Genomic DNA, 21,514 nt, shown 5'->3' on the forward strand with positions numbered 1-21,514 from the left:
AGAATTTTACCATAACATCAAAGAACAGAAAACACATACATCCATATTCTCTTTAAAGATGTCATTGTCACATATTATGAGAAAGTCTGTTTTCAATAGACTTCTACCTTTACTGTTTCAGATTTTGTTTTAATGGTGGTTTTTGTTGCTGTTGTTTTGTTGTGCTGTTACTTATATTTCTCAAAAGTAAAAAAAAAAATTATAAGAAGTAGACTTGCTTCTTTGCCAGTTATACTCAATGACTCTTAAAACATCATTCCGTCTCATCTATCAAATTGTACACTAGAGATATAAAGGAGGATTTCGCTTTATCTTTTTTCTCTTATTTTTATTATATAAATGGCAAAAAGGAGAATTAAATATAGTGTTTTTTCCAACTTTTTTTGCAGCAGTATCAGAGAAGGTTGTCTGGCTTTTTTGTTTAATACTTTGGGGGCACTGAATATTAAGGTCAGGAGATGTTAAGTGAGGAAAGTGCTGTGGGTAGTGCTTTGCTGCGACTATTCCCTTGAGAATTGAACTCCGAGGCTGTCTCAGCTAGACAAGGAGGTCATGAGGAATTACTGGCAGAATGGGAGGAGGAAAGCCAGGCAGGCTGGTGAGGGAGCAGAGATGCTAAGGCGGGGAGGTGGGGGAGGTGCAGAGAAGCTTTAATTAGCCAGAGCAGGAGGTGATCGTTTTTAAGCTGGCTCATTAAAATATATTTTGCTCAACAATATGGTATTTTAAAAGAATTTTATATTTTGTAAAAATTTTACCATGCCTTTGTGATAAATTATTTTCTTTTTAAAATGTTCTTTTGCAAACTTGAAGTATAAGTTTTCGGTCAGTGTATGTTAAACGGTTGTTGGAAAGTAAGCAGAAATGAATCCTACAGCAGTTTTTGGTTTTTTTCTTTTCTTTTGTTCTCTTTTATAATTAAGTTTCAATTATGTTTTAACATAGGAATATTTTACTTTGAAAACATGCATTTTCCTATTAGGCTGTATACTTGCATAATAGAAAGTAATGCTATTATCCTTTGCCTAAATATTGTGTATACTCTGGCACAGATTGCCTTCATACATGGTGTAAAAACACATTCCCCTCGAGTAACTTTACCATGGTTGTGAATGCATAGCCAGGCTTGGCTCCACAGCTAGGTAGATGGGAGGACCTGAAATCCAACTTCAGAGCACCCTGAACGTCATCTTTCTGTTGGACCATCCCTGGCACTAGGTTAGGTTTAGTTATGAGTGAGAAAAGGCACAAAGCATTTCAAAATAGAAGTAAGACTTTCTCCCCTACCACGCCTGTTTCACCTTTACTTGTAATGGAGAAATGTAAGGCCCTGAAGGCTGCATACTGGTAGACAGACAGAAACCATCACGATGACAGAAGCACGGATGCATGAGTTCAGTAAAAAGCTACTAGTTGCTTTCATATGGATTTTCCTGCATAAAACATACTTTTCTGAACTTCTAGGAGGACATATGTATTTTATCTTTATCCTAGAGACTGGTAAAGAACATTTCAGATGTCTGTTCTTATGTGTACAATTTGACTTTTTTTTCCTCAGTAAAGAATTATTATTCATTTTGCCCCTGTTTATGAAGCCTGACTACTGGATCTCTATTTTGTTCTCCTTGCCTTGCCTTATTCATTAAGAAACGGAAAGGAAAAGTCAGAAGGCAAAGAAAATATTCACCACTAGAGATTTTATGTAGTATTTCTTCACTGATGGCAATTGATACAGAAAAGAAAAAACAATGCATTTGGTGATCCACAGAGCTAACAGTGGGAGTTCATGCTGTTCATTTTTCCTTTTTCTTCTAGCAATGGCTCAGCGACATCAGAAGACCTTTTTTGGAAACTTGATGCCCTGCAAATGTTTGTCTTTGACCTACACTGGCCAGAACAAGAATTTGCCCACCACTTAGAGCAAAGACTTAAACTAATGGCCAGTGATATGATAGAGGCCTGTGTCAAAAGGTAGACGTGCGTTTTCAAGTTTCTGCTTACTATGCCAGCATCCAAAATAACACGTGTCACCAACTATCTGTTGTACAGTTGTTACCAGAAAGGATTCAATATGTACTACTTTCTCCAAAATGTAAAGGACACCGAAATTCTGGGGACCCATGTAATTGATAAAATTGGCCTGATAACGTTTTTGCAGGTCTCCTAACCATTGCCGTCCTCAGCAGCACCCACAGCGAAGTAATCCTTTCTGTTATGCTTCTGGTTCTCTCTCTGGGAATACGGTGCTTTAAATTCCCAAGGCAGTACTTCCTGAGACATACGGAAGAGGCCTGTTGAGTTCCTTACGCGTTGTGTGCTGTGTCCGTGTGCTGCAGAATGACATGGCAAACTCACATGATGACCACTGCGGTCAGTTGTTCTGTTTTCTGGTACTCTCTAGTCCACGTCCGATGAGCTCCAGGCTCCCACTTACATTCTTTAGAATTTAACCAGAAATAAGTTATGAGGCTTTGGAGTCTTCTGCATGTGCTTTTATTTTTTTTTAACAGTTTTTACAAAATCAGCATTGCACCCTGATTAGCATTGTTTTCCCGACTGCCCCTGCTCATGATCTGTACAAGAACAACGTGGGCAGCATACTGGAATAACAAGCACTGGCTGGAGCCATTGAATAATCCTGAGTTCTTTAAAGCGAGAAAAACCCTGTCCTTAGAATAATGTTTAATGGTCTCCTAAGGCAAGGCCATGAATTATATTATTTAATGTTAGAAAAATATCCTGGGAGGAGGGGAGGGTATGGCTCAGTGGTAGAGTGTGCACCTAGCATGCATGAGGTCCTGGGTTCAATCCCCAGTCCCTCCATTAAATAAATAAATAAATCTAAGCACACACCCTCCCCCAAAATACAATTTTAAAATACTTAATTTTTTTTTTTTAATCCTGGTCGTCCTCTGTGATTCTAATGTATCAAACCTATGGGTATTCTTTGAATACTTTAGCAAAACCAATTCCAAATTGCCTGCTATGAGGTTTTCTTACAAAACCTAAATGTCACTTCAGGTATTTGAAAGAGGAACTAAGTGACATAAAAGAATTACACATTCTCTGTCACACGTTAACTATAGTGTTTTAGAGTTTTTCAAACTTGTCCTTTATTTGATTTGCTAAACCCTCACACAGAGGGTTTGTTCTGCTTTGCTGCAGAGAAGCAAGTGATTTTTCCACTTGGATATTCATTCAGGCAGTTAAGTGAAATGATGAAGTTTTTCCATTAAAAGTGATTCGCTAGATGTAGCAAATAACTTCATTTGGGTAGAACTACTGTCTAAGCGACCGTAGAAGCTGTGTTTAATATAAAATGTCACAGTCTGAGCTTTCATACGCGACACCTGAAAAGAAGACCAGTCCCAACCCCCAGCTCCCAGGCCATGCCTCGCTCCTTATTTGCATGTTTTAAATCAGCACCTTGTAGTGTCGATTTCACTTTTTACGAAACAGGTGGGACGTATGTCAGAATTTCTGACTCCAAATTCATGTTTTAATAAATAGAACAAGAACTGCATTCGAACTCAAGCTGCAAAAGGCGAGCAAAACCACTGACTTGCGCATCCCAGCTTCTGTGTGTACGATGTTTAATGTGTTAGTCGATGCCAAAAAGCAAAGCACCAAACTCTGTGCCCTGGATGGAGGACAGGAGGTAAGTGGATTGGATGTCACCTGTGGAAGGGCAGCATGGGGTGCCCAGGCAAAGGAGGAGGCTGTTTCCAGAAGTCTCTCACCTGATTAGGTTAAAGAGACCAAGTTCCCAGATACAAGTGTTTGATAGTTTCTTTATTATAATCATGGAATGCCCCTTTATCCTTTGCTGTTGTCAGTTTCTTCTTTTTTCTATGAAAACTGCCTAAAATTTTACAAGTGGCCATTGAATTTCAGATACACCTTTTAACAGCTTAGGTGTTGTTTATTTACATAAACCTTACTTTTCACAAGCAAATGAGAAAGCTAGAAAGCAACTTGCTTTGTTTATACAAATCTAGAGTATCCAGAGTTTGCATCTAAAAAACAAGGCACAGAAAACAGTGCATGAAATATTTCATTTGCACAAGTTTTCCAATTTTTAAAGGTCAAGTAAAAACATACTTGAAAATTGGGCTTTGCTTTTTTCAGTAAGTATCCCATTGTTTCAGATTGATTTCTGTTTTGTTTGGTTCTGTATTCAGAAACAGTTTACCTCCTGATTCATTTTTGTTGAGAGTGGTGACTGGATATCTTTTTCTTAGATTATCTGTTTAAGTTGACGTTTTGTTAACATCTTTTCCCATCATGATTACTTTTTCATCATTTCTTTATTTTTCCCTTTATGTTCTTCTTCATCGTCTTTTTTTTCCCCATGGCATGATCCAGTTTGGTAATCAATGGGTAAGTTTCATTTTTTGTATGTAAAAGCACATTTTCATTTGAATTATTACTTTTGTAAATGTTTTTTTTTAACTTTCATCTTTCCAAATTAAAATCATATAGTTAATTTCACTTTCAGGTTTTTGGTTTCTGGGTATGTGTATAATGCTACATAGCAATATCCAAAGACACATTAAAACTCATGTAATTACTTATACCTTAAGTAATGTCAGGGGAAAGTTTCTTCCCTGTTAAGCTGCAGAATCAACAAACTATTCTTAAATTTTTTAAGATGAAATTATTTAAAACCAAATGAATTCACCCTCCTTCAAATTCTAAATAAATTTAGCAGCAGAGTGATCGTTAATATTTTCAAGATGCATGTATCTGCAGTATATACTTTCACTAATACTGGAAGAATTTAGAATTGGGGGCTTTGGATGACAGATAGCGTATAGTACCTCTAAATTTGAGGACCAGGAGGCCACTCTTAAGGTCACTTCATACAGAAGAACCCTAACTGTGGATTTCAGTGAGGGACATGCCCACTGTGATAACAGCCTTTCTTTCCACTCATGGTCTGGGATGTAACCATTATCAGAGGCAGAGAATAGGCAGGCCTGTGTCAGGAGCCTGTCCCCTCCCCAACACAAGATTGTCTCAAAGTGTCACCCAGAACCTCAGAGGAACATGATTTGAAAACCCTTTATACCTACAGGATTGACGAGACTAAATAAATAAATAATTTTTTGTATAAGTCAAGTGTTTCTGTGCTCTGTGGATATGTTAAATCTTAACAACTCTTACAGTTGACAACTGGGAGTCAAAGTCAGCGCTAACTCTTTACTGGGCTAAGAATGTTCATCCAAGCAGAGAGGCTTAGATAACTGTGACAGAGGATGAGAAGTCCCACTGTTTGTGAATTTCATACTTCTTGAACCCAGAGATAGACGTTAGCTGTTTGACCTATAATTTATGTGTGTGTGCACGTATTTCATTCCTTGAGCAATTCGGGGGTAAAAGATGTATTTATACAACCTTACAGATATATTAAATAACTGGTATGTTATAGAATTTTAGTAATTATCATTCTCTGATCTCTTACAACCTATTACCTCTAATTAGCTGAATGGTGGGCAGCTGGCTTGGATATCAGTGGCTCATAACCACCTTCCCTTGGTTTTCAAGAGCAAGATGTAAGCTTTTGATTGTCTGCTTGAGAATAGTGCCTTAGCCTTTTTATACACACATCCATTTCTCGTCAGGTTTATAGAATCATCTCGCCTCTTCCACGAATACTGGATTGATCCATTTGTTCTTAGTTTTACACACACTGCGGTGCCTGGTATACAATAGGCACTTAGTAAATATTTGTTGAATGAACAGACTGATTTCTTTTTTTTTTGTCACTGCTTTAACAATCCTCCCCTGTAAGAAACAACTCACTCTGGTATTTTGAAAGAAAAACAGGCACCCACACAAATGACAAAACATTGTTGCATTGTCAAATGATTCTTTACATTAATAGGTGGATGGTTTTGAAGAGTAATCTGCTACTGTTCATTATGTCTGCACCTGTACCTTCTCACCAGAGACAATTAGTTCCCCACAACTTTCACACAATTAATATGTGTGTTCAAAATGTGCAGGTGTAAAACCCATTAGCAACCCTGGAAAGTGGTAAACAAGAATTTCAATGCAAGAGAAGTATTTTATACTTCACTTTTAATTTCCAGTAAATATATGCACATAATTGTGTAGGCTTTTCATCTCTGTACGTGCTTGAGATGAATTTTGAAATTGTTGCAAATTAGTGAATAGGTGACACATGTAGGTGAGCCAGTGGACCACACTTTATACAAAGTAACCATGAAAGTTGAAAAAGTATATTAGTATACAATTTGGAACCTTATAAAGATGTATACTACATAGGGAAACCTAGCAGATATTTTTTCTAAATTTAAGAGAATCACCTCTCCACAGTCTCTAGTAAATTTGTTATGTCATCATTGCTGGGATAAAACCTTCTCATCTCCTTCCCCCCAGCACAGCCCCTTCTGGGCTCCTAAATTTTTCACATGGTACATGAAGATGCAGACACTCTGGGCCACAGCCCAGAACCACATTTAATGGAGTGATTAGTGAGTGAATGATCTACTCTGGTGACAGCTATGAGTCAGCAGTCTCAGACCAGTCCCTCAGGGACAGTTATTGAGATCAGAAAAGCACCAGTGTTTAGAAACCCCCAGATCCATTCCTGCAGAGAAGTAGATGACTGCATGGGCCTTAGGCAGTCATATGCTCTCAGAACCACTGTATCTCATGATTCATTCACTGAGGATGAAAGCATGTTAATGGAGCAACTTGGGTGGTGTGGGGAGGTGGCTACTTATGTGGGATTTGTTCTCACTTGCAGTAAAAGACTTCCATCTCCAGAACTAATGATCCAGTACCTTTAAAATCATCCCCAACAGGAGGACCAAAATCTTTTAAGAAAGCTGGATGGCCCTTGCATTTGATTAGTCTTCATTTCTTGTGTGTTTACATGAGAACAGTCAGGTAAAATGAGGATGTTTACCCGAGTGTAGGGGGGCCAGGATTTCAAACCTGTGCCTGATCTGAATTCCCTGGGCTCCATGAGGTAAGAATTCCTCAAGCATTGTTGTAATCCAAGTTGAGAATCATCTACTGGAGAAGCAAGACATCCACAGTTGACGTTTGAGGGCAGATGTGGGGAAAGTTAGTCTAAGAATGGTCTGGAAAGTACCAAAGCCCTGACATGTAGGCTCATTGATCCAACTTGAAATATTCTAATAGGAATTTCATAAGCTTTTCTTGTTTCAGACAAAAACTTTGCAGGTTTTTATCAAAAATTTTGCCCATCAATCTAAATGAAAAACCTATCAATTTTCTCATAGGAACTGTAAATGTGTCCAGATAAATTTTGTTCTTGTCTCTTTTGATTTCTTTGTGTATGTTTGTATTTATCTTTGGAAGTTACCTGGATCCCCTGATGAATAACTTTTACTGGCTATTTTTCTATTATCTATATGTGGCATTTCTGGGTTATTCTCTTTACGGCATGTACATGTAAAATATGAATTCTGAGGCCACCTCCCCGTTCTCACCCACTGTACTCCGAGCCCACCTCTGCCAACTGTGCGGCTTGAGTGGACTCTGAAAGTTCCCAACAGTTTTCGGATTTTATATTGGTGTAAGTCAGAACTAATCACATACATTTACAGAAACAAAATCTCATATTGAAAAATCTAACAACCCTTATACTATTTGGGTTTGTCCCCTGGGTAGCACATTTAAGATACATGCTTTTCTCCCTTTTTAACCTTCTCCCTTTCCCTCTCTCCTTCCCTCTGTCTCTGCTCTTGGCTAGATCAGATATGAAAGAAAACAGCAATCTAAAGGGGTGTGTTATAGGAGAATTTGACTAGGGTCTGAGGCATTCCCTGCTTTCCAATGAAAAGGATGTAAGTGACCTCTGCAGTGACTCATCTCTTGATTTTATAAATTGTCGAAATTGGTCCAACCCAAAAGTATAACATAGAAGCTCCACTATTTTGTATCCAATATCCTTCTGATGATATTTCATTATTTTTGAGTTAAAAAGTGGGATTTATGGCAAAGAGAAATAAATCCTAAGAATCAGGCATATTTAAGAAGAAGGAACCATTTGGAAGTTCGGGCACCTCAATCCCCAAATGTCCTGCAGCATTTTCCACATAAGAGGGACGGGAGAAGCTTGATTTCCACCTCCTGTATCCCTTTCCTATTCTACCCCAAAGAGGAGCGGCAGTCTGCTGTTTCATCTCCCGCTGCACAGACGCAAGTTAGGAGAGAGAGGGACGGGAAAAGTGCATGGGGGAGAGCGGGGCAGAGCTCATTTGCATAATCTCCTCCATTGCCCAGTCAGTGGAACAGCTTTGGGGGCTGGGCAGGGAGGGGGGATGTAAGTGATGTTGTGATGTTTTTGCACCTGTGGGGGTGGACGGGGGGGGGTACTTCCTGGCCATCTCAACTACCAGCCAGGTTGTTCAGGCTCTTTCTCTTCTACCTTGCTTTTTAACATTTCTCCCCCTTTGCTTCTCTTCAAGCTGTTCTAAAAGCAAAAAGTGCCAGCAATAGAAATCCACCATCCAGATTGCTGTTCCGTTTGTCTTTGGGGAGCACAAGTTTGGGGATCAGTAAAGCTTTAGATGAGACAGACACCAAGCACTTCACCTCACTGGGAGAAATACATGCCTAGAAATTCCACTTTCATATACGTGTGCACACATCCACACACACACACGTGCACTCACAAGCAGAGTGAGAAAATAATTCACGTGCTCCAAAATTATGCTTCCTTTCTTCATTCTTTATGCAGATAGATGATGTCTTGTAGCTGTCAGAGCCTATGAGGGGACTCATTTCTGCATGTTCCAAAGCAGACCCAAGTTGATGTTTCATTCTGTGTGGAAACTTTGAGACATGTTTTCAGAAGGAAAAATAGCTTTCAAAAACTTACATCTTTGGAAACCATTCAGCCAGCAGCTGTTAAGTTGGCCTAATGTTTATACTGACCTGAGTACTTTTACTCTATGCATTATGTTAGCTGTTCCAAGAAGCCTTGAACCATCAAGATAGGGTTAGTCTTTACAAGTCACATTTTCTGTGAAGTGGCTATTGGGGACAATCGGCCGTCAGATAAATGCTTCTAAAGGAAGAATTACTGTTTAAATGAATGTGCCTTCACATGCTGTTGAAGCCGAAGCTCCTGCCAATTTAAGAATGGAACTCTCTAGCATTCTCTAAAGAAAGAGAAAAAAAGAGTCTTTCAGGTTTATTTTAAATACATTTTTTTTTTTTGGTATTTGCTAAAAGGCATCTTTTTCACGAGGAAGCAGTAATCAAACTCTGGGGAGTGAGTGCCGTTTCATTATACCTTTTATGGCCTATTAATTTGTTACCATCTATCACCTTTGTTGATGAAATTTTAATTTTGCCCTTGCTTGAGCATATTGTAAGAATTGTATAAACTGCAGCTCCCCACGCTGACAAAAAGGTCCTTTCAGGGTGAACAATTGGGAGCTCATTTTATTTCTAGAGCACATTTAAAATAACTTATGAATGAGAGTTGTCAGACATGAAATGCTGTATTAATTAAATCTTTTTCTAGTCTTTTTGCTACTCCAGCGAAACCAACCCTTTAGAAAAATACACGGCCACCTTAATTACAGAGAGAAGACAAAAAGTATCCTTCACTTTCCTCCGCCTGAATAAGGATAAGAACTCAATTCATCTGTATAATAACCCCCATTAGCTGCTTAACTCAACAGTGCACATGGGAAAATTTTCAAACCACAGTGTAAAAAGTGCTGATTGGGTGGATCATTTTCAAGATTTTGTTCTTCTGATGTGCAAAATGGTCATTTTATGTAAATCTGATATGTCATAACTAGTAACTTTAGAACGTTTATGACTTACAACCAAAGTTTTGTGTCCACATCAACTAATGCATCATTGTCTCTTAATATCTAGCAGCAGTACCATTCAAAAATAGATGATTTGATTGACAACACTGTAAAAGAAATCATTTCACTGCTAGTTTCAAAGGTAAGGTATTCTTTATTCACCTTTTTAAATCAAATTTAAAAAATAATTTTCAACTGAGACTGTTTAGAAATATCTGTCTTATGTTTCTAAATACCTAACTGAGAATAGTGGCTTTAAAAACAGATGCAAGAAAAGTTCATATTTTAAAAAAGCTTATGTGCAACTTATGAACACTCTTGGTCAGTAACTTTTGGGGGTTTGTTTGTAATTAATTTTGGCTTCTCTTGCGATTGTTGTCCCTTTAAAAGTAAGTCTGCCAATAATACCTTATTGTTTCACGGTCCTGTTCTCTTACTGTTTGTCTCATCTCCAGGGATGGGTTGAGTGGTCGTCAGTCCTTGAATTTAGCCCATGTGTTGTGGTGACCCCACTGGGACTCTAGAACTGATCTCACAGGCAGACGGAGAAGGGTGGCAGGGTGGTGTCTGAGGTTCTCCACTCCTAGAGGTCTCCCACAATTTCCTATTTGATGTTTCAAATATCTTTGACGAAAGCTGTGGCCCCTAATTGTGTAAATAGGGATTAAGCATAAATGAGTGTTCCATTGAATGATTAGATGACTTACAATCCCACCAAGGTGGAACAGAATGCCGTGGGTGGCATTTACATAGACTGAATGTGTCCCCCCAAAATTCGTATGTTGGAACTTATGTGTTAGGAGGTGGGGCCTTTGAGAAATGATGAGGTTATGAGGTTGGAGCGCTCATGAAAAACACCCCACCGAGCTCCCTAGCCCCTTCTGTCGTGTGAAAACACAGTCCAAAGACATCATCTGTGAACCAGAATGTGGGTCCTCAACAGTCACCGAATCTACCAGCACCTTGACTGTGGACGTCTCAGCCTCTGTACAGTGAGAAATAATGTTTATTGTTTATAAGCCTCCCAGTCTATGGCATTCTGTTTTAGCAGCCTAAGCAGACTAAGACAACGGATTAGTAAGGGGGAGAGAAGGGAAACATTAAGGATTACTTTTAGGTTTATGGCTGGCAGCGTGGGATGGATGTTGATGCCTTTTTGTGATGCATGGTGCCCTGGAAGAGGAACAGATTTGGAGGGAAAGACCACAGCGTCAGTATTGGACACACTGAGATTGAGCTGACTCTGATATTCTGGAGGGAGGAGATACCACGGAGACATTCAGATATTTAGCTATTTGGGTCTGGAGTTCAGAGGAAGGATATGGGATCAAAATATCAATGCGATTATAAGATTTCAGCCATCGGAAATGATTCTGGGAGTAGCTGCTCTCCTCGGGCACACGTGTTATCATTGGAACCCCGTGGAAGAAGTAAAAACATGAAATTCGAAGAAATGAAAACCACCTTAAAGAAGGCAAAAAAAAAAAGTTATCTAATTAGAAAAGGACTTACATAATTTTTATGAAGAAAGAAAAAGATGGCAGGAACATTAAATCTTGCCAAGGAAAAGATGCAAGAAATGCTATATTTATTACCACCTTATATTAGAATTAATTAAATCAGACAAACGGGGAGAGTCAGGAGGGCTAGACTCTCCTCCCATTTCTTCATGTTACCAAGTGGGTCTCCTTGCACGGCTGTTTCTTCATCAACAAAGCACGAGTGTTGGAAAAGAAAAATATCTACAGTTTTTTCTCAGTCTAAAGCGAAGGTCCGTATATACTTTTCTGTGTGGAGGCTTCCTCCCCAGGCTCTAAAGTCCCGCAGCACACACACGCCAGAGTTGGAAGAGAACCCTGAGATCATCTAGCAGGGGCTTTTCAAACATCTTTACAATTTTTGTAAGATGTATTTCTTTATACTTTTGTAATGTTTATGAGATGTGTGTAATGTCTGTATCTTAGGGAGCATCTCAGATGCAACACTGATCCAAGCAAAGCTGTTCTGATTGAGGAGGGGAAGGGGGCCCAGAGCCCACCTGTGTGGCCCCATCTCCCAAGGCAGGCCTGGCCCACCCAGAGGCCAGTCTCCTTGTTCACAGATGAGGAATCAAAGGCCCAAGGTCCTACGGTGGGTGGCGGAGGGGCCAGGACTTGACCCTGTGGCCCTAAGTCTGTCATCTTTCCACAACACCACACAGAACTCAGCAAGACCAGAGAGGGAGGGCATGGGAGCTTCACTGCCCCATCTTCTTGGGTCCCCTTTATGTGTCCAGGCTTTGTGTCCTTCCTTCGATATGTGTTGCCCACAGGCATACACACTGTGGGACCAGCTTGGGCAGGTCATCAGGTGGGGCAGCTGTGAATCAGGTAGATGAGAGTGGAGTTCGTTATGTGTAACATGAGGATGCTGAAGATAAACTGGTGGAGGGTCGGGGAGGCCTGTAAGAATGAATTGGTTGGGGGGAAATGGTCAACAGAACAAAGAATGAGAAAATGATCATTTTCACGATGCACTGCAGTAACCTGGGGCTCGGGAAATTCTGAGTGTGATTTAAAGGGCATAGCAGTAGATTCAACTTCCTCAGTCCTCAATTTATTGCAAAAAGGGGTTCAGGAAAGAGTGTATACTTTTCCATTAAGTACATATAGGTGTATAAGTTGAGACATATACATACATACACATATTCTTTTGATAACCTAGAATGTTTTCTCCTGAATTTCTCTTAAGAGGGACAGAGGACAGATCTGACCCATTTAGATGATGTAATTAAAATATCTCCTCTCAACTCAATCTGATGACATAAACTAGATTAAATTTACTTCTTTGGATCAAGGCAATGTATTCAGAAGCCAACTGTTCAAGTCCAAGCGTGTGCTTAAAAGGAATAACACACCCCATTAGGAGCCATTAAAATACAAATTAAGATAGTTTAGTCTCTTCGTGGGGGCAAGGGAAAAAGGAACAATGAGAGAAGCACGGAGAATCCACCAACACTTGGGCTAGGTCTGCTGTTTTGGAAATTGTCTGAGATACTTCACATGAACAAGGCATGTTGTATAAATCCCTGCTTTCAGATACTGTCCATCCTCTGCATGGATGCAGATGATCTGTAAGGACCTTTTGAGAGTCAGTTGGAAACAAAGGTTCAAAGAGGAAGTGGATTCACAGCAGGAGAAAAGAGGATTGTATTTTATTGTATTGTAACATTAACATTAATTCCAATTCAGGGAAGGAAACCTGTTTTCCAGTTTATGCTATTCTGGTTCCATGCAGATTTTTAACAACACTAGTTAGTCCTTACTGTACCAAACAAAAATAAAACATCAGCTAATAGATACCTCCAGCCTTATTAACCTCCCCCCACCAAATACACCTAGTTTTTCATAATTAGTCTTATTTATAGATGAATCGTCTTTCTGTGGCAGATTGAATAACATGCAGTAGAAATGATGCAGATAGTCCTTGTTTACTTCGTGAAATTTCACAGGGGGAAGCAGCAAGCCCTGCGTGTTTTGAACCCGCCAGTCTGTAGCTGGAATTCTCCCTGTGACGTCTTAGAATTTGTGGTTCTCCTTTCCATACGTGTAGGAGAATGAATCTTAAACCCTTGTTAAAATCCAACAAGAAATGGGAACGGATATGCCTTGTGGCATACTTCATGTTTCATTCTTCCAGTCATTTCAATGTGCTTTCATCTTTAATTTCCCTGCGAGTGTGCATGACAAGGCAAAGTTGATAATGACCCAGGCAGACTTTAGGTGCTAAATATTATTCAAACAATCCCAGTAAATGACATCCACAGTAAAGAGCAGGGAAACAAAGAGGTGATAAGGTTTCATTCCAACCCGACACCCTCAGGAGAACAGAGAGCACAAGGCAAGCCCGTAAGTATTTATATACTCCCCGAGCTGCACAGAGAAAGGTCGCAGGAAGCAGCTAAACCCAGCGTTTAACTGCATCTCTTTGGAACGTTTTGTGCAATTAAAAGCCAGATGGAACCAAACCATATCATTATTAGTCGATCTTGAGGCTAACAGAGTTTGCTTTTTAAGGTTCTTTCACCTCGTGTGCCTTGACAAAAATCTTCCAAAGCAAACCTTCCTGAAGGAACCATCTGGCTCATCTGGTCAATCAATCCCCGAGGCGCAGTCGCTGTTCACTGCCATGTAAGCACTTAGAGTCCCTGCTGTATTGTGCCTCCACAGGGACCATTTGGGGTAGGGAGGAGCCCACAGGGAGACTCTGCACTATTGTTAAAATGGAGGCAAAGAACGCTGTAACAGTGTGTCCACACATTGGGCTTAGTGGGACATGACCCAGTATTGCTTTGTCCTCTTAAGAGGAGACAAGCCGGACAGGCTGCCTGATGTCACAGTGGGGAAACTTCTTTCCTAACTTCATCTGCCTGTAGGCTTCCCCAAGTGTCATTTCATCCACTCTGCTACTGCCATCCTGCGGCTCTGCCCCTGTGCCACCTTGCCCATGACGCTTACCCACTATCCTCCAGTCACAGTCACTCTTCCCTCCTCCAGTTTCAGTTACGCTTTGTCCCTCAACACTTTCTGCCTCGGCTCATGACCAGCTGTATACATGTCTGTCTCTCCTACTAGTTTCTGTGTTCCTGGAGGGAAGGGTCTAAGGCTCATATTTTTTGTACTTCCCAAATTAGGTGCTCAATGATAATAATTTTAACAAAATAGCAATTTATTGAGCACTTATTATGTGCCAGGCACATTACTTATGTCATCTCATTTAATGTGTACAACTCTGTAGCAGGATGGTAAAGAACATGGGCTTTGGAGCCAGACCACCTATGTCCAAAGCCTCCCTCCCCTACTGCCAGCCAGTGACCTTGAAACAGATGGGACTCACCATGGGTCTTCTGACTTGCAGTGTCAGCTCTGTCCTTCCTCCACAGATACCGTTTAATTGAGTTAGACCCATTCGCTGGTAAACAAATTCATCATTACCCTTGTTGCTGAACAATCCCAAAGCTACCTGCATTAACTCGTGATTTAATACATGTAGGTTTACCTATATAAGTGCTGGTGATTTAGCGAATCATACCAATAATATTCATTCTTTGCATTTCTTGCTACTGTGTTGCCATTTGCAAAGTCCCTTCACCTAAATCATCTCGCCTGATCTTCACACCATCCTTGTTATGGGCAGGGCCATGTCATCTTCCATCCTTGTTATGGGCAGGGCCATGTCATCTTCCATCCTTGTTATGGGCAGGGCCATGTCATCTTCCATCCTTGTTATGGGCAGGGCCATGTCATCTTCCATCCTTGTTATGGGCAGGGCCATGTCATCTTCCATCCTTGTTATGGGCAGGGCCATGTCATCTTCCATCCTTGTTATGGGCAGGGCTATGTCATCCTCCCTGTCACACTGATGAGTACACTAAGGCTGGAGGAGCTGAATGTCCAAACTGTTGTCTCATAGTCAGAGAGTGGCAGAGCTACAACTGGAGCTCCGATCCTCTAAACTCATCCACGGAGGGGGTCCTGCCTCTGCCTTGCCTTGTCACTCAGCATCACTCATCTGTGTAGACAGATACTCACATGAAGGCACCAAGAACCAGGTGCTATGCTAGAGCCTTCTATGGTTCAGGTTGTCTAGTAACCACAGCAATCATCGCTCTCCTCATAGCGAATGAGATCACCCAGCACTCACTGGCTCTCAAGGTTTGAGTTACGCGAGACGAGGCTTTTTCCACAGAGGGCCATTAAGTCTGGAATTCCCTTCCCCTGGTCTGACATAGCCCTGGAGTATTGGTCTTCTGGGTCTTCACCAACCACATCAGGTTGATTTAGCCAACTGTGATTGGTAAGAAATCTTAATGGGCAGGAGAAAAATGCTAACTTGGTTTTTAGTCATGAGCAATTTGCAGTTTTGTGTTTTTTGGCTGTTTGTATCCCCTCGGATGACTAACCAACCATTCATAATTGTCATTCTTTAAAAATAAAATTCTAGTCAGCCGTTTGCATGAATTTGTTTCTGTGTACTTACATCATGTCGCGAGTGATGTGATGGAGAAACCTACAGGGAAGTTTTTGTTTCTTTTGCATAAACCATTTTGCAGTAATTGACCAGCCATAGAGAGAAGATGATCTCCTGTGCGCTCTCAGCGAGCTCTCTGGTCACCAGAGACCAATAAGCTGTGTCCCTAGAACTATTATCACTTTGTTGAAGAAGCTGCTATGTGAACAAAAACGAGCCGTCATTAATTTCCCTTTTCGTATTTAAAAAACCTTGTCAGTATCTTCCCTTTGGGAACGTATAATTTGTCAATAGTGCATATTATTTTAGTTCTAAAGAGGAAAGATGTGGGGCAGTAGATCCTTAATAATATCTCTTCATTTATCTTCCTGCCGGATCTTAGTGTTTCCACTCAATGAAATAAAATTCCCCACATTTTAAACTACATGACAGTATACATGTCTGGATTTTCATTTCATAGAAATATGAAATGTCAGAAATGTAAAACTTTTGAGACTAATTTTAATTCTATACCCATCCCCCTCCCCCAACACAGACCCACTATTTCACTGATGGAAGAACATGTTGGTGCAGTGATTGGCTTGCGCCCACGCTGTGGTCAGTCATTGACAGAATCAGGACATATATTCTCAGTCTGGTGCCCTTGCCATTGTACCCTGCAGTGTGTGTATCTGCTCGAGCTCCCAGCTATTTTGGAAGCTTCTGAAAGCAGGGATGAGCCTCATGTGTCCCCATGAGAACGGCTCAGTACATACTTGTTAGCTAAGGGATCGGACTCATTTCAATGTGACAAAAGCCCCTTTCATTATCTGTTCTTTTTCATTCAACCTCTTCTGTAGGTAGGAAAGGTTGGGGAATGGTCACGTGATAAAATGATAGCCAGGAATTTGACTAAGTTTGACCATCGTTGCTTCTAAACATCTCTGTAATTTTTTATTGAGGTATAATTGACATGTAACGCTGTGTTTGTTTCAGGTTACAACATAATGATTGGATATGTGTCTATATTGCAGAATGTTCACCACAAGAAGTCTAGTTAAACATCATCTGTCCCCATACAGAGTTACAATTTTTTTTCTTGTGATGAAGACTTAAAAATATCTGCATTAGAGTTGAAAATTATTTTAAGAAACAGTCTCAGGAATGTAAAGTGATTTACTAATGGTTTAAATTACCTCACATGCTCCTGTTACACATTGTTTTTTTAATCTCAAAAAATGTGCATCTTGTTTCCAGCAATGCAAAAGGATCTAAGAGCTCATCTTCAAAGTGAGAGAGTAAACGTGACAAGTCAGCCCCTCAGCTGTCAGTTTAAACGTTTCGGATTTTTGTGTCGTGGGGGAAACTGGCCTAGGAATTGTTGGCCCTGTTATTTGTTTGTGTGCACAGTAATATCCTAAATACTGACTATAAACTATACTATAGTTTGTTTCAGTGCTGGAAGGGGTGTTATCTAAGCTGTCAAGATACGATGAAGGCACTTTCTTTTCATCCATTCTGTCATTCACTGTGAGTATCTGAGTTTTCCTCTGCTGTCTTTTGACTGCTATCACAGGACTTGTCAAATCGTTAAGAAAATAATTCTCATAATTATCTCTTTTCCACTTAAGGTGAAAGCAGCTGCAAAGTATGTTGATGTTCCAGTAAGTATTTTTTACTTGCTTTTTAAAGCCTATATATCATTCTTATCTTTAAAGAGTAATTACAGTTCATCATGGGTTTATTTTGAATCTTTAAACCAGTGTCATTCCCTCAGGGAGGAGTTAATTTTTTTCAGCAAGCACTTGCCCACATAACAAGACCCGGCAAGGTTATTTCAGTGTACTTCTTCCGTTGTAACTCGGGGACTCTTAGGGACATCAGCTCATCACAGGAACACATCAGCTCATCACAGGAACAGTTGCAGCTCTAGGATGGAGTAGAAAATGCCTCTCACTATTTATTTAAAAAGTTCACTCTCCTTCCCTTTCCATGAAAGCTCTTACAGGACTTAAAGTAACAATAAAGATGAAACAGTTAAATCAAAAAACTAGGTGTCTAGATACAAAAGCATTATAAATAAATCAATATTCACTTACTTTAATATTTTCTTTTTCACAGAATTCTTGGTAAATAATGCGTACCCTGTAAATTTGTTCAAAGGTTCAGATACCATGAGAGGAAATTATGAAACTTACTTAGCTACAGTGAAAAAAATTCACATGATAAATACAGTCAGCAAGTTAGCACAGCACTTTTAAGTTGGTGATCATAACAAATTACTTTCTGCCTTAAATTCTGTTATCCCACGGATATGATCAAAGCTTAAGGTGCTCTGTTTAATCATATATCGTGGCATGTGCATCAGTTTTCAGAGAATTAGAGCTCAATGGGAAAAAAAAAACTTAAAATGTAAAACTAGATGGAGTATAAGTCATCTTATGTTTGATTAAGGCCGTGCTTGAGTAGCATCTCCCATCTCTCCGTTGTCGTCGTGAATGTTAGCGGTTTGGGTGCTGGCAGGCTGTGCGGATCAGTTGCAGGTGGCTCTTATTTTTTAAAAGCACAACTGAATTTTATACTACAGACAAGATAGTCCCCAGAGTTATGGCTGCTACAGTTCTTAAAAATAGACATTTTAAATGAAAAGATTGTGGACTTTCCTGCCTTTGCCTTGGGTTTCTTTGGAGCAGGTTGTTGCTGGGTTTTTCCCTTTACAAATGGTTCCCAAGAGATTGTCATTCTAAGTGAAGTAAGCCAGAAAGAGAAAGAAAAATACCGTATGATATTGCTTATATGTGGATTAATCTAAAAAAAGGGGGAAAAGGACACAAATGAACTTACCTACAAAACAGAAACAGATTCACAGACATAGAGAATAGACTTATGGTTACCAGGTGGTAAAGGGGGTGGGAAGGGATAAATCGGGGATTTGAAGTTTGTACCTCTGGCGGAGTGATGGAAATGTTAGCTATCTTGATTGTGGTGATGGTTTCATTGGTGTCTATGTCTATCAAAATTCATCAAATTATACATCCTGAAATATGTGTAGTTCACTGTACAGGAATCATACCACAATAACAGGTGTGAAAAAAAAAATAAGGCAATTTCCAGAATTTAAGCTTAGGGCACTAACAGGACAAGTGTCTAAAGATACAGGTCCACAGAGGCTCATTTCAGAATTAGTAGAATAAGAAAAATTAGAAAACCCTATTAACATTCAAAATAGGATATTCATTAAATACATTATGGTATCATCACACAATGGACTACGATGCAGCTGTTTAAAAAGATGGTGGGAGATCTATATTCATTACATAATACTATGATCAAAATGTAAGAAGTGAGAAAATTGCATTAAAAGCATTTTGTATAGTGAAAAAAAAAAAACCCATCTTGGCAAACTCCTTGTCTTGTGCCTAGAATCAGAAAATCAGTACTGGGCAAGCAGCAGAAAGAATCGCATGTGTTGTCCTGCAAAGGAGCGGCACGAAAGAGAGAAAGGGAGAATTAAGGGGAAGAGTTTATATTTGCTGTCTGGAAAAGGAAAAGGCAAGCAATCATAGGAACACACTGAACTTCATTGGAATTCTTTTTTTTTTTTTTGTATATGCATATGTATTTTTTTTACTGAAGTATAGTCAGTTTACAGTATGTTAATTTCTGATATACAGCATAATGCTTCGGTCATTGCAATTCTTAACACACATTTTATAATATAGTTTTTTATTTTAATTTTGAATTACAGATGGAATGGGACACCCTAATTATTTCTGTTCTTGGAACTTTTGAAGTTCTTAATTTGACTCTGTGCTAGATCTGTCAGACCCCATAGCACATCAGAGTTGAAGGATACAGAAAAAGGTTCATGCATACTCCCTCTCAATGCAGAAGCCTCCTCTCCTAATATTTCACTAAAGGCAAAGCTATAAAGATTACAAACAGATTAATGATTGCCGTAAGTTCAGGGTCAGGGAGGCTTCAATAGGTGAAGCCAAGGAGCAGCGAGACTGCTGCAGGTAATACTGTAATGGTAGATGCAGAACATTATGCATTTGTCAAACCCTAACTTTATCACACAAAATTTGAACCTGAAAGTATGAAAAATTTTTTAAAAATCAATTAGGATATTATGGGATCCCAGGATGGAAAGGAGACTATGATAAAACAATCTAACTCTATTGCAAATATGTGGAATAACGTCACTGAAAAAGATGAAAGAAAAAGTGCTGATCTGAGTAACTTTTGAAATGAGTGGAGTCTGTAAAAGCAAAGAAAAAAGGAACTGTACGTAAGCACTGTACTCTGGTTGATAAAGTCTTTTCTCACGGGTTAACAATTCAGAAACCACTATATATCGCTTCTCGGCCTTTTGGACTAAGATCAAGCATCGTGTCTTTTCTTATCAAAAACCACTATACATTTATAATGGAGTTGAACAACTAAGCAAAGGGTGGTGGTTGGTGGGAGCCAGGTTTCTCACGGAGTGAGACAGTTGTAGACAAACAAGAGGAGGAGGCCAGAATGATCCATGTGGCAATGGACTGGAGTTGGAGACATCAATGTGAACTTGTCTTTAGCTTAATATAGATTGAGCTGGTTGCATACAGAAATATTGTCAGATATTAGATATATGTGTATGCATGAATTAGTATATACACATATATTTCCTTGGTTAGCTGGAAGAGCCTGGAAGCAATGACACTCCAGTAGCAATAAGCACACCTAGTACCCAGATCTTAGTCTCTAATCACCAACAAAATGAATCAGGATTCCTTGGAAGAATGGCTGATACTGGGACTGGGGCAAGAAACACAAGATGAGCCTGGAGCATCTCAGATATATGTGTCAGAAGGTGAGGAAGTGTTTTAAAAGAAAAACCCACAATGGTAGGGGGTATGTTAAAGGGACCAAGGAGATAACCAAAGGAGCTCCCAGGGGCCTGAGCTACAGTAACTTGAGCAACCAAATAAATCAGGTAGTTAGGTATTTTCTAACGCAAGGTGTAAAATACCTGACATAAGTAAGCCCATACTGGCGTAAGTAAGTGACCGAATAAATAAACAGGGGGAAAGAGAATTCTCCCAAGGAGAAGAATTCCAAACAATTAATGTAGATGCTTTACTTCCAAGGAGATGGTATAACTCCCCGTGCCTTAATGCTGTGCATAGTGACTGCCTTCCAAAGAGCACGGTGTGAAAAGGAGGGTCGGGAGATTTGATTTATCTGGGAGAAAGCTGACAAATAAATACCTCAGCCGGTTAATTGAGGGCAACATCACCAGTGATAAATTATATTGATAGCATTTACTCTTGATAAATACTATGTGGTCTTTTTTCCAGAAACTTGTAATTCCAGTCTAATCATGAGAAATGCATCAGACACATCCCAGTAGAATATCTGACCAGTACTCAGAGCTGTCAAGATCATCAAAAAACAAGGAAAGTCCTAGAAATTGGCAGGAGGAGGCTAAGGAGACACAATGACTAAATGCATGTAATGTGATCTTCTGGATAGGATCATAGAACATAAAAAGGGTATTAGGTAAAAAGTAAAAAAATATGAATAACGTATAGGCTTTGTATCAGTATTTGTTCATTAATTGTACCAAATATATCATACTAATGTAAGATGTTAATAATAGGGGAAACTCGGTGGGGAGTAAACCTGAACTGTCTGTGCTATCTTCACAATTTTCC

The 21,514-nt window shown here is 39.6% G+C and overlaps 1 protein-coding gene across 12 annotated transcripts in view; it reads left to right on the top strand.

The window, feature by feature from the left end:
- The window catches only part of CADPS2 (calcium dependent secretion activator 2), a 449,544-nt gene that overhangs the window by 395,047 nt on the left and 32,983 nt on the right, over nucleotides 1–21,514 (top strand). For 8 of the 12 annotated variants that reach the window (XM_014558520.2, XM_014558521.2, XM_032483600.1 and 5 more), the window contains 5 exons: nucleotides 1,816–1,971; nucleotides 3,511–3,658; nucleotides 9,895–9,969; nucleotides 17,262–17,345; nucleotides 17,447–17,479. In XM_014558520.2, the coding sequence (XP_014414006.2) occupies nucleotides 1,816–1,971; nucleotides 3,511–3,658; nucleotides 9,895–9,969; nucleotides 17,262–17,345; nucleotides 17,447–17,479 (496 nt within the window). Of the gene's footprint in view, nucleotides 1–1,815; nucleotides 1,972–3,510; nucleotides 3,659–4,365; nucleotides 4,381–9,894; nucleotides 9,970–17,261; nucleotides 17,346–17,446; nucleotides 17,480–21,514 lie in introns of all 12 variants that reach the window. The other 4 variants (XM_032483594.1, XM_032483597.1, XM_032483601.1 and 1 more) reach the window with 2 other exon arrangements.

This window comes from Camelus ferus, chromosome 7 (genome assembly GCF_009834535.1).
Source record: "Camelus ferus isolate YT-003-E chromosome 7, BCGSAC_Cfer_1.0, whole genome shotgun sequence".
Lineage (NCBI taxonomy): Eukaryota > Metazoa > Chordata > Mammalia > Artiodactyla > Camelidae > Camelus > Camelus ferus.